The sequence below is a fragment of the Piliocolobus tephrosceles genome, chromosome X (assembly GCF_002776525.5).
Source record: "Piliocolobus tephrosceles isolate RC106 chromosome X, ASM277652v3, whole genome shotgun sequence".
NCBI classification, from domain to species: domain Eukaryota; kingdom Metazoa; phylum Chordata; class Mammalia; order Primates; family Cercopithecidae; genus Piliocolobus; species Piliocolobus tephrosceles.
The window spans coordinates 401,734-417,536 of record NC_045455.1 but is presented as its reverse complement, the minus strand read 5'-3'; the positions used below and the strand labels follow the sequence as shown (position 1 = coordinate 417,536).

Below are 15,803 nucleotides of genomic sequence, written 5' to 3'. Positions count from 1 at the left end.
TGCCTGTGTATGTGTGTGCATTTCTATCAGTGTGACTGTGTATATGTATGTCTATGTGAATGTGTGCATGTATGTGTACATGTGTTAGTATGTGTGTGCCTGTGTATGTGTGCATGTCTGTGACTGTGTGTATGTATGCCTGTGTGAATGTGCGCATGTATGTGTACATGTCTGTTAGTGTGTGTGCCTGTGTGTTTGCATGTCTGTGTGTATGGCTGTACGTATGTCTGTGTGAATGTGTGCATGTATGTGCGCGTGTTAGTATGTGTGTGCCTATCAGTGTGTGTGACTGTGTGTGCATGTCTATGTGAATGTGTGCATGTATGCGCATGTCTATTAATATGTGTGTGCCTGTGTGTATGTGCATATCTATGTCTATGGGAACGTACGTACCTGTGTACACATGTCTAGGTAGGGGTGTGTGTGTCCATGCACACCTATACCCATGAGTCAGCACCTATCTGTGCAGGTGTCCGTGTGTGAATGTGTGCATGTGCACATGTATCTGTGGGATGTGTGTGGGAGTGTGCTGCAGCCTCTGTCAAAGCAGGGCAGGGGAGGTCTCAGCCTGGCCATCATCTTCCCCACCAGGCGACCCCACATTGTACAGCCCTCCCCTCCAACTGGGACCTCCCGTTAGGCCATCCCAACATCAGGGCCTGTGTCCCAGCCAAGTGGCTGTCCCCAGGTGGGGACTCAGAGGGGCTTTCATTTCCATACAGGGTACCCCTTCCCTAGCTGTTCCCGAAGAATCCACAAGGTCAGGGAAAAGGTGCTTGGAGGGCACATGCAGTTGAGGATGAGCCAGCAAGTTTCAAAATGGATACACCGACATCCCTTGCAGAGAATTCCTCACCACCAGCAGTGGGGAGAAGAGAGAGAAACACAGAGAGAGACAAAGAAAGAGAAGGGGGAAGGGAAACCTGGCCTCGGAGCACAGGCCTGGCCACATGTCGTGCAGGTGCAGGTCGGCTAACCCAAGCCGACCCTCAGCGAAGGCCACCAGCCCCCGGTGAATATCGTGCTTTGTATCTCTAATAAAGCCAGGTGATGGGATCAGGAACCACAGCCTGGATGATGTTCCTGCACACAAGCCGGGGATCAAAGTGCACAAACAGGCTCCCAAGCAGGCACCGGAGGACCTGGGCGTTAGGGCTGGGCTGGGATAAGTCTCTAGTCTCCGATCCTTTCTGGAACCCAGGGGTGATTACAGAGATCTTAGCAGGCCCTGGAACCTGGTGGCCTTCAAGGATTTAGTAAAAAGGCACTGGGCCTGGGAAGCTTTGGCAGAGACACGGTAGGGAGTTACCCAGTCCTCTCTGAATTAGAAACTCGGGCAAGGAACCCAGCAGGGAGAGGCAAGGCCAGGGAGGGAGAATAACAATATAAAAAGGAAAACAAGATAAGGAGAAGGTCTGGGCGGTGGAGAGCAAGGAGGCCCGTGGGGGCGGCCCAGCCTGGAGGAATGTCGGGGGAGGGGCACGGCTCCAGCAGAGAGGGCTGGGGAGGTGGGAGGAGTGTCCCTTCCAGCAGAACAGGGCTTTAAACCACAGGTGTGTGGTAAGGGCCAGAGCATGGGAGGGGTGCTGGGCTTAGGATCCGGCTGCTGAAAGGTGGGGGTCTGCAGAGCGGACGCTTCCGGGAAGAAGGCGCGACCAGGAAGCAGCCCCAGCTTGAGGCAGTGGGACACGCTGCAGGCAGGTTAGCAGGTGGGCAGGTGGGCACAGGGGTTAGCACACAAGTGAGCTTGGAGCCTGGGAGGGGTGCTGTGCTTAGTATCTGCCTGCTGGAAGGGTTGCAGAGCAGGCGCTCCCAGGAAGAAGACGCAACCAGGAAGAAGCCCCAGCGAGGGGCAGTGAGACACGCTTCAGGCAGGTTAGCGGTTTAGCAGGTGGACATGAGGGTGAGCACACTGGGGAGCTGGCTCCAGCTGTCCCTTCCCTCCCTCGTAGGAGGATGCCCAGGGAAAACAGGCAGGGCCGGGTAGGTGCATGTTAACTAACGGCGGCCCACATCCTAAAATGGCAGGGGGCTGGGACCACCTTCCCTACAACCACTGGTGGAGGACCACACATCAGGACCCCGGGCCTGGGGAGGCCAGGGGCCCGAGGATGCTCTGACAGTCACCACGGCCAGGTCCTGGTCAACTTGTGAGTTCAGGCCACAGCCCCTGTCCTCTATCAGCCTCACCACACAAAATGTAAAGCAAGCGACATTTCAAAGACAAGCATGGAGCCCCTGGCCTTTGACAGGGAGAAGTTCATGGATGATTTTCATGCATTCACAGGAAGTTGTGCTTGGACGGTTCCCTCGGGCCTGGGGTGTCCCAAGGGTGTGGCAAAGGATGCAGTGGACACTAGGGTCCCGGGAGGGGTGGTCCTGGTGTGCTGGAGCCGGCTGGGACTCAGCCAGCCTCTGGACCCTGCCCCTTCCCCAACCAGGCTCTCCCCAGCATCCACCTGCCTGCAGGAACCCGAAACAGAAACAGACAGCAAGCTAATGGCCAGCTCCAAAACCCAGAGGGAAAGCGGGTTATCATTTGGCATGGGGGCTGGGAAGGAGGGCAGAACTCTGGGAATGAGATGAGGCTGAAAGGAAGCCGGCAGAGGCTGCTGGGGCCAGGCTGTGAAAGGACTGGAAGGAGGCCTCCCCAGCATCAAAGCCACTCAGCCACACGCAGAAGGGTGAGGGGGACGGACATGCCAGCACAGAAACCATCTGACCCAACCGCAGTTGTATTAAAGTGATGGGATCCTGAGTGCTGTTTCCATTTTCTTATCTTCATTTCACACCTTTGTAAATGAAGTTATCAAACTAAAATTGGAAAACCAGGCAGGGGACTGACTTGGGAAGAACAGCACAGTACCTCCAGGCCGCGTTCAGTCTGATTGACATGGGCCCTGGGTGTCCAGGAGGACAGCAAGGAGGGGCTGCAGCCGGGCCTTGCAGTGCTACGCAGAGCGGGCACCGTGGGGTGGGGGTGAATCCTGCTGCCCTCAACTCCCATCACCAGAACGCCCCATGCCGCAGTCCCTGTGCACGCAGAATGTTCAGGGTGAGGACGCTGTTGGAGGGCACCGCACCAGCCAAACCAACAAGCCCACGGCTGGGCGGCGAACCCGAGCGACCAGGGCACACAGGCCCACGCTGCCTCGGCCAGCGGCACAGGCCAGGATTCATCATTAAACAAACGGGAAAACAGGCCGGGAAAAGCGACCAGCTGGGCTGCACTGAAGGAAGGCACGTGCCTGTGGGGCTGTGGGTGCTGAGGGTAGCCGCCGGAGAACAGCCCCAGGTGCGTCATCTCTGCAGGGATGAGCTATGCCCACAGGTGCACAGTGGCCATCTTGACAGCCTCAGAGCTTTCAGAAAAGCAGATCTAAGAGGGGTCAAGTCAACCACTAGAAATGTAAGCGGAAACAGGCCTCCATGGGTCATCCAGAACCACTCTTGATCTCAGGTGACATTTATTCCACCCCAGGAGAATTCTTTAAAAGGAACATTCCAGTAGAACTGAAAACTTCGCTGTGAAGTCACCCTGACTTCAGGGCGGGAGGGACGTCCATGGGAATCCACACCTTCTCGGACTTTCCAAAGTCACCCGCTCCCCAGGATAGAGTGGCCAGGCCGTCCTCACACGGCGGCTCCTGCGGGGGCGGCCCCGGCGCCCCGCCTCCTCCAAGGCCGTTCCTAACCCAGGTGCCGGGGCCAGCACCGCCGGGCTCCCGAACGCACCCGCTGCCTTTGGGAGAGCACCTGGCAGAAAGGGGCCGCGCAGCCGCCCTCCCCTCCCGCAAGCGGCCCCGCTCGGTTCCTGGAATCATATTTTTGGACCTGCTGCCGCAAGCAGTTCCCGCCCTCGGCCCTTTCAATTCCTCTTTCCGGAGGGGACCGCTCTCCACCCCTCTCAGGAGGGCGAGGCGCGCCCGGGGGTCCCTCACCTCCAGCCCAGCAGAGGGAGGGCCGCGGGGAAGCGGTCTGGGTTTTAACCATTGTGTTTCTTTCGCACTTTGGAAACGGACTCCCGGCTTCCCCGCGGGGAGGCGTCTGACACCCAGCGTTTCCCGGACACCCCGCGGCGTCCCGCCGGCCTGCGCGGCGCTCCTGGGGTCGCCGGGGGATGGGCGCGGGGCGCGCGGGGCGGGGCTCCGGGGACCCTGAGGCCAGGCCTCGCCGGGCGGAGCTGGGGGGCGGCAGCAGCGCTGCCCCTCGGGAGGGGTCGGAGGCGCGCGGGGGCCCGGGGTTCCCCCGCATCCCGCCCGCCGGCCGCTCACCGTCTCGGGGTCGTTCTCGAACACCTCCCGCGCCTCCTCGCGGCTGCACAGCTCCTCCACGCACTCCCTCTCCAGGTGGCCCTGCTTAGCCTCCTCGAAGACCTGGAAGGCGCGGCGCTGCCTGGGCCGCAGGAACTGCGTGGCCTCGCGCGCCGGCAACAACGCGGCTGCCCGGAGGAAGAGAGGAGGACGCGTCAAGCCGCGCCCGAAGCCTCCTCCCGCCGCCCGGGGACGGGGTCTCGGGCCTGCGGGACTCACCGAGCGCGCACTCCGAGGCCAGCAGCAGCAGCAGCAGCCGCAGCGGCGCGGCGCGCGGGGCGGCGGGCCCGGGCGAGGGCGAAGGGGCCATGGCGGGCCGGGGACGCGCGGTCAGAGCGCCCGGGAGGCCGAGGCGAGCCGCGGGCGCCGCGGGGCGGAGGCTCCGGTCATCCCGTCCTGGCGGCCCTGAAGGTCACATCGCGGCGGCGGCAGCGGCTGCGGCACCTCGGGCGCTCGGTCTGGGCGGGTTCGGGCGGCTGCGCGCGGGGAGGCGGCGGGGGCGGGACCAGGCGCGGGCGGGGCACGGGTTCCCGGGAGGATCCGGGCGCGGGGAAAGCGGAGCATCCGGGACGCGGCGGGACTCTAGTGTCTCGGAAAAGGAGCGTTTCCCCAGGCGGTGGTTGTCTTCACTAGCGGTAGGGTAAAAGGAGGGCGCAGTACCTGGTTCAACTTGAGCAGGTACATTTTGACCATATTCCAGGTGTCATGTGAAGATTAAAGCCTCTTTCCTACCCCCATTCCCCCCGAATCTACTGCCTCCTTTTTGGAATCTTCATGCTTAAGCACATTTTGTCAAGACTTAAAACCTACCAAAGATTTTAAAGATGCACTGAGGTCAGATCCAATCCCACTGGGGGCCAGCGAGTGAAATGCGACGGTTTCCTTTTATAATCTCTGTTTTTCGTAATGATGACATTCAAAATCTTGAGGTTTCCCAGTAGATATTTAAGCTGAAAGCAACATTGTGCTTGTCTTCAGAGACCAAGACTTTCTGGCTCTTGTCTTGGAATATTTCGCAAAGTCATAGGCAAAACACACACAAACGAACAGAACCAAAACACAGCAGACCACTCACGGGGGACCCGAAGCAGGCAGTTCGCCCAGCATCCCCTGCTGCGGGGAGGAGGGAGCTTGGATACTCCTCTCTGGAGAATCTTGCTCTGGAAATCCCCACACCCCAAAATGCAATGAAAAGGGGCAATGAGTCAGCACCCGGCCCCAAATGGATGGCCATTCTGCTCAGCAGGCTCAGCTGCTGAGATTCCCAGGTCGCAGTTTCTCTTTGCTTTCTGTAATTGGAAGAATAGAATGGGATTGCTGGTAGAAATCTTTGAGGTCACTGGTTTGAAAGTGGGGTTATGAGCATGAATATGCTTTTAGTTTTTTTTGTTTTGTTTTATTTTGTTTTGAGACGGAGTCTCGCTCTGTTACCCAGGCTGGAGTGCAGTGGGGCAATCATGGCTCACTGCAAGCTCCGCCTCCCGGGTTCACGCCATTCTCCTGCCTCAGCCTCCTGAGTAGCTGGGACCATAAGCGCCGCCACCACGCCTAGCTAATTTTTTGTATTTTTAGTAGAGACAGGGTTTCACCGTGTTAGCCAGGATGGTCTCGATCTCCTGACCTCGTGATCCGCCTGCCTCGGCCTCCCAAAGTGCTGGGATTACAGGCGTGAGCCACCGTGCCCGGCCAAACATGAATATGTTAATTTAGGCAAATGGCAAATGAATGTCCGTGGGAATGATCTTCAAAGAGAATTAAAATGGGATAGAGAAATCATCTAGCTGCACCTGTGTCTGAACCAGAGCGGCCAGGCACTCCCATGTCAGCTAGTTACTGGAGCAGGTGGAGTAAGGAGTGCCCCTGGGCTTCTGCCCAGAAACCACCACGGCTACTTCAAAACAATATTTAATTTTCCTGCTTGTTCTTGAGAAGCGCTGGTTTCAAAAATTGGATGGGGTGATACATGCTTGAATTAGTATTTACAAGGCTCCTAATCACTTCATCAGACAGATAATTCATTGAGCACCAGCTGGGTGCCAGGCAGTGTCTGAGGCACTTCTAGCCATTATTTCCCAAGGGTTCCAGCAGCCCATGGATACACTTCAAAGGGTGTAAGCTCCTAAAAATTGTTCGTAATTATTTTCTGCACGTTTTTGTAGTTTGGGGGAAGAGAGTTTACGGAGTTCTTGCAAGTCTCAGAATTATTTGATCCCTTTGGGAATGAGCATCTCTAGTCTCTGCCTGTCCATCTGGGACGCTCTGGGACACTCTGCACCTCAGTGTGGGCCGGCTGCTTCAGGTCAGTAGGTATCAGAATGACCTCGGTTGGATGGGGCGGTTCAGGACCCCGGCCTCCTTTTAGTCTGGACCCCACTCTCATTCCTCATATTCTCGATTCTCTCTTTCTACTGAGTTACTATCTTAGTAATGACAATGCCTCCTGTCATGTAGAGACTTGGTCTGATAAAATGCATTCACATACAACTGCTCATTTTGATTTCTGTAACTGGGGAACACAGAAAGCACATGTGGGGTGCATTGAAGGATGTCTCCATTACCCCAGATAACTCCAAAATCCTTCACCTAGTTACTAGTGCAGGAAATTCATTCTAAGGCAGAAATGGAAAATGAGTAAGAAACAATTTGGATGTGTTCTAAAAGTGGAGAGAGTTGTCAGGCGCTATATTATACAACCTGAAATAGCAATGGTGAAGTAGACAGTTCACCTCCACAGGGGGCGGAAACAGGTTGGACCCAGGGCAATGGATGTTTTGTATGAGTGGTTAACCAGTCTGTGGCCATGAGGTGGAAAGCTGTGTACACCTGTGAAGCCATCATCACAATCAAGTTAGGGAACATATCCATCACCCAAAAAAGTGTTCTCATTCCCTTTGGTAATTCCTCCCTCCTAAACGTCCCCACCGTACCCCACATCCCAGTCCCCATGCAAAACCGCTGACCAGCTTTCTATCACGATAGATTTGTTTGCATTTTCTAGACTTTTATATAAAAAGAATTATACTTTATGCACACTTTTTTGTCTTTTTTTTCACTTAACATATTTTCAGAATCATCTATCTTGTTGCAGGTGTATTCTTTTTATTGCTCAGTAGTATTCCACTGTGTGGATATAACACAATTTGTTTATCATTCACCTGTTGAGGGACATTTTACTTGCTGCTAAATTTTTACTATTACAAATAAAGCTGCCATAGGCATTCATGTGTGTGTCCACTGTGTCGATGTTATGTACGCATGTGCTTCCATTTCTCTTGGGGAAATATCTAGGAGCAGAGTGTCTAGATCACACGGTAGGTATCTGTTTAACTTTTCAAACTGTTTTCCAAAGTGGTTATACTGTTTTACATTTTCACCATCAATGCATGAGGGTCCCAGTTGCTCCACATCCCCACCCATACCTTCTGTGGTCACTTTAAAAATTTTTATTCACTCTAATATGTATATAATGGTATCTCATGGTAGTTTAAATTTGCCTTTTTCAAATAACTAGTGATGTTGAACAAATTTTATTGTGCTTATTGCCGTCCAGGTATCTCCTTTGGTGAAATGTCTGTTTCAGTTTTACTTTCTTTCTTTTCCTTTACTTGGTGATCTGGTTTGGCTGTGTCCCCACCCAGATCTCATCTTGAATTCCCACGTGTTATGGGAGGGACCTGGTGGGAGGTGATTGAATCATGGGGGCAAGTCTTTCCCATGCTGTGGTCATGATAGTGAATAAGTCTTACAAGATCTGATGGTTTTAAAAAGAGGACTTCCCCTGCACAAGCTCTCTGTCTTTGCTTTCTGCCATCCATGTGAGACGTGACTTGCTCCTCCTTACCTTCTGCCATGATTGTGAGGCTTTCCCAGCCACGTGGAACTGTGAGTCCCAATTAAACCTCTTTCCTTTGTAAACTGCCCAGTCTCAGGTATGTCTTTATCAGCAGCATGAAATTGACTCATACACTTGGAATGTTTGGTTTTCCAATTGTTGAGCTGTTTGTTGAGTTTTAAGGGTTCTGTAGCTATTTTAGAAGCAAGTCCATTATCAGATGTGTGGCTTGCAAATATTTATTTCCAGCCTGTGGCTTGTCTTTTCATTCTATTAAGTGTGTCTTTAGCCAGGCATGGTAGTGGGTGCCTGTAGCTTCAGCTACTTGAGAGGCTGAGACAGGAGGATTTCTTTTTTTATTTTATTTTATTTTATTTTTTTTTTTTGAGACGGGGTCTGGCTCTGTCACCCAGACTGGAGTGCAGTGGCCGGATCTCAGCTCACTGCAAGCTCCGCCTTCCGGGCTTACGCCATTCTCCTGCCTCAGCTTCCCGAGTAGCTGGGACTACAGGCACTCAGCTCCTCCTGCTGCATCAGGCCCAGGGAAGTGCTCTGCAAGGAGGAAGGGGCTCAGGAGGGCTGCCCGCCTCACCGTCCTCCTCCCAGGAGGCTGTGGTGAACTGGCATGAACTCATCAGACAAGACTGAGAGTGGAGGACAGAGGGGCTGCACCAGGACCACCTGGTGGAGGGATGCCCAGCCTCGAGGAGCACCTGAGTCTGGAGTCTGTGTGGGGATCAAGATGGCCCACATGGGGGAGGCACCGAATCTCCTAGGAGTCCTGGTTTCCAGGATAATGGCTGTTTTCCCAGAGCCTGAGGGACACCATGTCCTACTGTTCTCTAGGGAAGGGCCCTTCCTGGAGGTGAGCTATAAGCAAAGTCGTTTCAAGGGGAGTGCCTGGGGAGCTTTGATGCGGGGCACCAAATGCACGTGGGTCCTAGCGACACCACTGTAAGGTAAAGGGGCCACTGCGCCTTTCCGGTGCCCAGCTCTGGCCTTAGTCATTGCCCCCACTCTTGTGGAGGGGTGGCCGTGGCATGACCCCCGTACATAAGGAAAGACACAGGCTCCTCAAGCAGTGAGCAGCGGTGTCAGGGCTACCTGCTGACAGCATTGCCTCTGGCCAAGGAGGGGAAACCCACTTTGTACTTTGTGCTTTTATTTCTGTACCTATTGATTTTTAAGCAAAAGCGTGTATTACTATCCTAATCAACATAATTTAAAATCTCCAGAGAGCCCCTTCTGACGGTGAGGCTTTTATAGAAACTCAGAGAGGCTTCCATTAGTGATGGGAGAAGCAGGCCTGACCCTCCACACGGACACGCATCTGTCACAGCCAAGGATGAAGGCCTGTGTGCCGTTTGGTTGTTTGTCTTGGGCTGAAAAAACCCGAATTGCAGAGGTGGTTAGGGCTGCTGTGTCTACTGGGTGAACTTTTTTTTTGAGATGGAGTCTTGCTCTGTCACCCAAACTGGAGAGCAGTGGCACAATCTTGGCTCACTGCAAGCTCTGCCTCCCAGGTTTCACGCCATTCTCCTGCCTCAGCCTCCTGAGTAGCTGGGACTACAGGCACCTGCCACCACGCCCAGCTAATTTTTTATATTTTTTTAGTAGAGACGGGGTTTCACCGTGTTAGCCAGGATGGTCTTGATCTCCTGACCTCGTGATCTGCCTGCCTCGGCCTGCCAATACTGGAATTTTCACACTTCTTTCTGACCATTCACTTTTCTGTCTCTGTAACAGCCATCAGGGCCTTTGAGAAAGTTTTATTTTATTTTATTTTATTTTATTTTTTTTGAGACGGAGTCTCGCTCTGTGGCCCAGGCTGGAGTGCAGTGGCCGGATCTCAGCTCACTGCAAGCTCCGCCTCCCGGGTTTACGCCATTCTCCTGCCTCAGCCTCCTGAGTAGCTGGGACTACAGGCGCCCGCCACCTCGCCCGGCTAGTTTTTTGTATTTTTAGTAGAGATGGGGTTTCACCGTGTTAGCCAGGATGGTCTCGAACTCCTGACCTCGTGATCCACCCGTCTCGGCCTCCCAAAGTGCTGGGATTACAGGCTTGAGCCACCGCGCCCGGCCTGAGAAAGTTTTATAACTTAGTTCATTGATTTGGAAAATTATGCCAATAACCAACCTTCCTAGCAAACTGTCCCTGAAGAACACCACGACAGTTATTTAGTTTTCACAAACAGTATTAGGAGATGACTTGGAATTTTCTGGGGAAATCACTGAATATACTTCTGAGCACAAACCCAGTGGCACAGGGAGTCCCTGGTCGCCAGGGCTGTCATCGTTTCTGGAGGAGCTGTGTCACACCTGGGCCCACTGAGACCCAGAAAGTGAGGCCGTCTGATGGAGCTATGGGGAGAATCCCACAAAACCACCATCGCACACCCATGTTGGCCCCAGAGGTCCACTTTGTTATTTAAAGCTTAGATGATAGAAATAAGGGACCCCCTAAAAATCTTTTCCTCTCTGATTTGGGAAGCTGAACTGTTTTTTGTGACAGCAAAGCAAAGGGCTTAGCAGTCAGGGTGGGGCTCCACTTTCCTCCCTCCTAGCCTGGTAGAAAAGTGCATCCACGCGACTGGTGAATCAGGATGGACCTTCTTCCTGCATATCATTTCTCCACCCCTTTTTTCTCATGGTGGGTGCCTCAGATCCATCCTGTGGGGGAAAGGACTTTGCAGAGCTCTGTGTGGCTGCAGCTGAGGAGAGTGCTGGAGTCTTCAGTCGGATCTGCCTTTCTTGCTGACTCAAGAAACAGTAAAAGGTGACAGGAAGGTGGCCCTGGAACAAATGGAGTCCCGCAGTGGCCCAAGCCATGTGGAATAAACCAAATCAGTGCTGGCAGAAACAACCCAGATTATGAGTGCTGGCAAAAATGTAAACAAAATTATTGAAAGGAAATTGAACAAACTGCAGTTTTCATCTCCTGTTAAGTGCTAAAGTGTGCCAAGTCCAACTTGTAAACAAACAGATGAGCTTGGCTTTAATTAATGATCAAAAAGCTAATTCGACAGAGCTTGGAGAGGCCTATAAATATTATTTTGAAGAGTATCCAAGACACTTACAGCAGCTGTGTGAGCCTTTAGAATTGACATAGCTATTTCAATATATGCAGAGCTATTTTTAACTTTTCAGTACAGGCCAGTCAGAGCGGGAGCCCAAGGACAGTGGAGCCGGGACGCCTATCAGCTCCATCAGCCAGAATGCAACCTTGAAGGTCAAGGGCATTGGCGCAGCCGTGTCCTGGGGCAGTTGGAAAAGTACCACAAACCAGGGAGCTCAAAACCACAGAAATGTATCTTCTCTCAGCTCTGGAGGCCTGAAGTCCAAAATCAAGGTGCCAGCAGGGCTGTGCTCCCCCAACAGCTGGGAGGGTCCTTCCTGCCTCCCCAGCCTCCGAAGCTCCAGGTACTCCCAGGTTTGTGGATTCACAGCTTCCATCTCTGCCTCCACCACCACGTGGGCTCCTGTGTCACCCCTCTTCTTATAAGGACACAGTCAATGACTCCGTCCTAACTACAGTGGTCCTCGTCTTCAGTCTCACTTTTCTGGGTTTTAGTCACTCACGGTCAACCACGCTTCACAAATATTATATGGCTATGCCTGTGCTTTGGGGGCATTGTTAAGTAAAGGAAGGGTGACCTGAACACAAGCACTGTGACACCACAGCCCATTTGGTCACTGGGCTGGCTGCCAAGTGGCCAATGGCAACCCAGGCTTGGATGGGATGGCTCGGAACAGCATACAACTGAACACCAAAGAATTGTCTATTTCTGGAATTTTCCATCTACATCACAATGCCTGCATCTCTCACCTCCCTTGATCTCACCATGTGGCATTTTACAGCACGTTGCATCATCACAAGAAGGGAAAGCACAGTATAGTAAGATATGTTCAGAGTGAAAGACCACATTCACATAACTTTTATTACAATATATTGTTATAATTGTTCTATCTTATCATTGTTATTAATCTCTTATTGTGTCTCATTTATAAATTAAACTTCATCATAAGTTTGTACACATGGGAAAAAAACACAGTATATGTAAGGTTAGGTACTATCTGAGGCTTCAGAAATCCACCAGGGTCTTGGAACATTTTCCCCAGGATAAGGGGGCACTATGGTAACTAGATCTGCAATGACCTTATTTCCAAATGATGTCACATTCTGAGGTGTGGAGGACTCAGACTTTAACATACATTTTTGGGGAACACAATCAACCCATACCTTGAGTGACAGGGCAGCAGGGCTGGGAGGGACCTCAAGGGAGGCATCTCCACCCTGCTTGCCCCGAAGTTGCCACCTCAGCTGTACATCTCCCCAGGGTGGCGAGGCTGGAAGTGCATTCATCTCCTGGATGCTCTGTGGTCCGGGGGCAGCTCCAGGCAGGAGCATTCAGCTGCCTTTGCAGGAAGTGGCCTCACCAGAGTAGAGATGATGGGACGGGGGCCGAGCCTCAACACGCAGGCCCTGGTGCGTGTCCCTCTACCTCCTCAGAGGAGCCCACAGCCCAGCCTCCAGCACACAGCCCAGAATGTGCCCTGGAAGAGCAACAAAACCTGGGGGCTCTGGCCGGAATGACCAGGGCCACAGTGTGCATGAAAAACAGATGACTGTGTTCTGTGGCAGCCGCTACATGTGGGGGCCTCTTTTTCACAGCAGCTTAGACTTGGCCCTGAGCAGCACAGGGCAGGGTTGAGACGTGAGTCTGGTGTCTTGGACCTCAGACTCCTATGATGCTGCGAGGCCGCTGGTAGCTGTCCGTGGGGACCTGCAACTTCTCACACATTCACTCAGCAGCCCCATGTTGTGCCTCCCTTGCTGGTCGCATGTGAGGCAAGCAACCAGGGTCCCCATGGCCCTGGTACCCTCACCCTATGGTGCCAGCTCAGCCATGTGGGTGTCTCCAGGATGCCACCGCCAGGGAGTTCACATGAGGTCAGCCTGCCAGTTGGGGCTGCGAAAGTCGGGCTCATATCCTGGCCAAAGCCTCAGAGTCTTCCTGTGTCTGTGTCTGAGAGATGAAAAAACACAATAGGACAATGCTAATAAAAGGACCTTTAACATCTGGGGAGGAGAAGCGGCCGGGTGTTTTTTGAGGTAGAGGAAAATTACCCTAAAGGTTTTGCCACTTGTTTGACATTTTTGGGCTTGGTTTCCACAACTCAAGAGGGACTGGCCTCCGGGCAGGGACATGCCTGTTCTAAGACCGACTGTGTGAGAGCCCAGCCATGCCTGAAAATGGCAACAAGGTCGCCCCACACTCCTTCCACCTTTCCAAAATGAAACCAGGTTCTTGGCCAAGCAAGAAAACTGGAATGCTGGCAAGGGAGGTGTTTTTGACCTGCCTCCTTATCTAAGTTTCGCATGCAGCTCCATTCATCATAGCAAGTGGTTTCCCTGCTGAACAAGGCAGGCAGGTCTGACAAACACAGCGGCTGCCAGATTCAGCAACACCGCTGAGGGGTGGGGGACCACGCCTGTCTTTCCTTGTGATGGGGGAGGGACGAGTGTTTGGGGTTTGAGTGGGTTGGATGCCCCCCGAAGGCTCAGGATGGGCATCCTGGGGAAGCTCAGGGTTCCTGGGGCCTCTGTGCACACTGGGCCTTCCTCTCAAAGTCTTTGAAGTGCACCGTGTGCTTCATTTGTTTAGCCCTAAACTCTTAAAGCTGGCAGGCGTGTCTAAGCGTGCTGATGGCCTCCATTTAATAGGAGAAGAGAATGAAGGCGAAAATCATACAGATGGAAATGGAGAAGATTTTCAAACATGCGTGTCCCTTGGGCCTCTGAGACCAAAGAATCACCGCAGGAAATCCCACTGTCAGGACTCAGTGTTGCTTCAGGAAGGAGTCTGCACAGGACACTGGCTGAAGCCACCTGGGACCCTGTGAGAGCTGGGCTGGAGGGAGCCGAATTCACAGTGAGGATGACCTCAGGGCAGGCACAGGGCAGGCTGCCATCTCTCGCTGGTGCTGTTTATAGAGAGTTCCAACACAACGCGGGGAGACCAGCACAATGGCCCCATGTTCCTGCCAAGGCGAGCACCCCACCTGCTTCCTCATTGGGCTATTTTAAACCAGTTCCAGACATCATATTATTTTATCCATAAACACTTCAGAGAGTATTCTCAAAGATAAGAACCAAACACCCTACCCAACCCCAGTTCCACATTTATGCCTAAAATAATCGATGGTGACTCCTTAATGTCGCCAGATATCAGTGCCCAGGACTCCCTGGCATCTCACAGAATTTTTAAGATTCTGTTTTTTCCCCAACCAGGAAAAATTTCTTGGCTCACTCCACTTCTTCCTCTTGTGACTTGTCTTTTGTCCCGTGGTGTCCCCAGGTCTGGACTCTGCTCTGGGCTGCCGGAATCCTCCCCACACCCGTCTCTCCTGCAGGGGCGTGGGTCCTGGCGTCATTATCTGCGATTCGCAGCCAGTTTTGGCGGGAACACTGTTGTTTTATGGTTCTGAAATGACAGCGTTGCCGCTAGGCTCCGTCGGGAGGCATTGGGAGGTCCATCTCTGCCTCCCGTGATTCCTGCCCCTTACCCCATCCTCACAGCCACAGCATAGCAGTGTCCAGTCTCTGCCTCAAGCCTTTCTACTCGGGAGGCTGAGGCAGGAGAACTGCTTGAACCCAGGAGGTGGAGGTTGCAGTGAGCCGAGATCATGCCACTGTACTCCAGACTGGGCAACAGAGCAAGACTCCATCTCAAAAAAAAGAAAAAAAAAGAGAGACTGCAGCCACTTCCCACACCCCCTTGAGCTGTGGGTTCATCTCTTGGAACAGCTGCAAATGAACCCCACAATGCTGCATGCTGGACCCCATAACCCATGCCCACAGCTCAACAATATGCAGCTCATCACTAGGCAGTGTTACTTCTGTAAACCAATGATATATTTTTTGTTTTGTTTTGTTTTGCTTTTGTTTTTTGAGATAGAGTCTCGCTCTATCGCCCAGGCTGGAGCGCAGTGGCTGGATCTCAGCTCCCTGCAAGCTCCACCTCCCAGGTTCCCGCCATTCTCCTGCCTCAGCCTCCCGAGTAGCTGGGACTACAGGCGCCCGCCACCTCGCCCGGCTAGTTTTTTGTATTTTTTAGTAGAGACGGGGTTTCACCGTGTTAGCCAGGATGGTCTCGATCTCCTGACCTCGTGATCCACTCGTCTCAGCCTCCCAAAGTGCTGGGATTACAGGCTTGAGCCACCGCGCCCGGCCCCAATGATGTATTTTTTAACTGTGATTATTAGGTAAAATTAACACTACTTTACAATTATATATATCACTTTACATTTTACAAAGTTATTAAGTAGACATTTTGATGCCCTGAAGTAAATTTAACTTCTTTGCCCTCCCTTCTCCCCTCCATCAAGGACAGAGTGAGGAATACTTAGTTAGGAAAAGGCAAAATAAATGCATCAGTCTGTACAGAAACACAAAGAATAGATGGGAGGAAGGCAGGACCTTGAAGAGGCCACAGGGACCTCAAGGAAGGAGAAAACCAGAACGTTAAACACGAGGAAAGCCCAGGGGTCACTGGAGAGTTAGGCACCATACAGAGCAGGCTGTGTGCATGACATAAAAGCAGGGACACACAGCATAAGTTTCACATTCTCATATAATATGAAAAGACCATAACTGAA

The 15,803-nt window shown here is 52.7% G+C and overlaps 1 protein-coding gene and 1 long non-coding RNA gene across 2 annotated transcripts in view; one reads left to right on the top strand and one right to left on the bottom strand.

Moving 5' to 3' along the window:
* GAS6 (growth arrest specific 6) overlaps nt 1-4,799 on the bottom strand; it is a 25,941-nt gene extending 21,142 nt beyond the window's left edge. The window contains exons 1-2 of the mRNA XM_023217735.1: nt 4,533-4,799; nt 4,275-4,441 (exon numbers count right to left, since the gene is read on the bottom strand). Coding sequence (XP_023073503.1) covers nt 4,275-4,441; nt 4,533-4,623 — 258 coding nt within the window. The 5' untranslated portion in view covers nt 4,624-4,799. The remainder of the gene's footprint in view (nt 1-4,274; nt 4,442-4,532) is intronic.
* A 64-nt stretch (nt 4,800-4,863) lies between these two features.
* LOC111546358 lies at nt 4,864-7,535 on the top strand. Its single transcript, XR_002732758.2, has 2 exons — nt 4,864-4,991; nt 5,725-7,535. It is a non-coding gene; the product is annotated as an uncharacterized LOC111546358 (long non-coding RNA).
* The last annotated feature ends 8,268 nt before the right edge of the window (nt 7,536-15,803 follow it).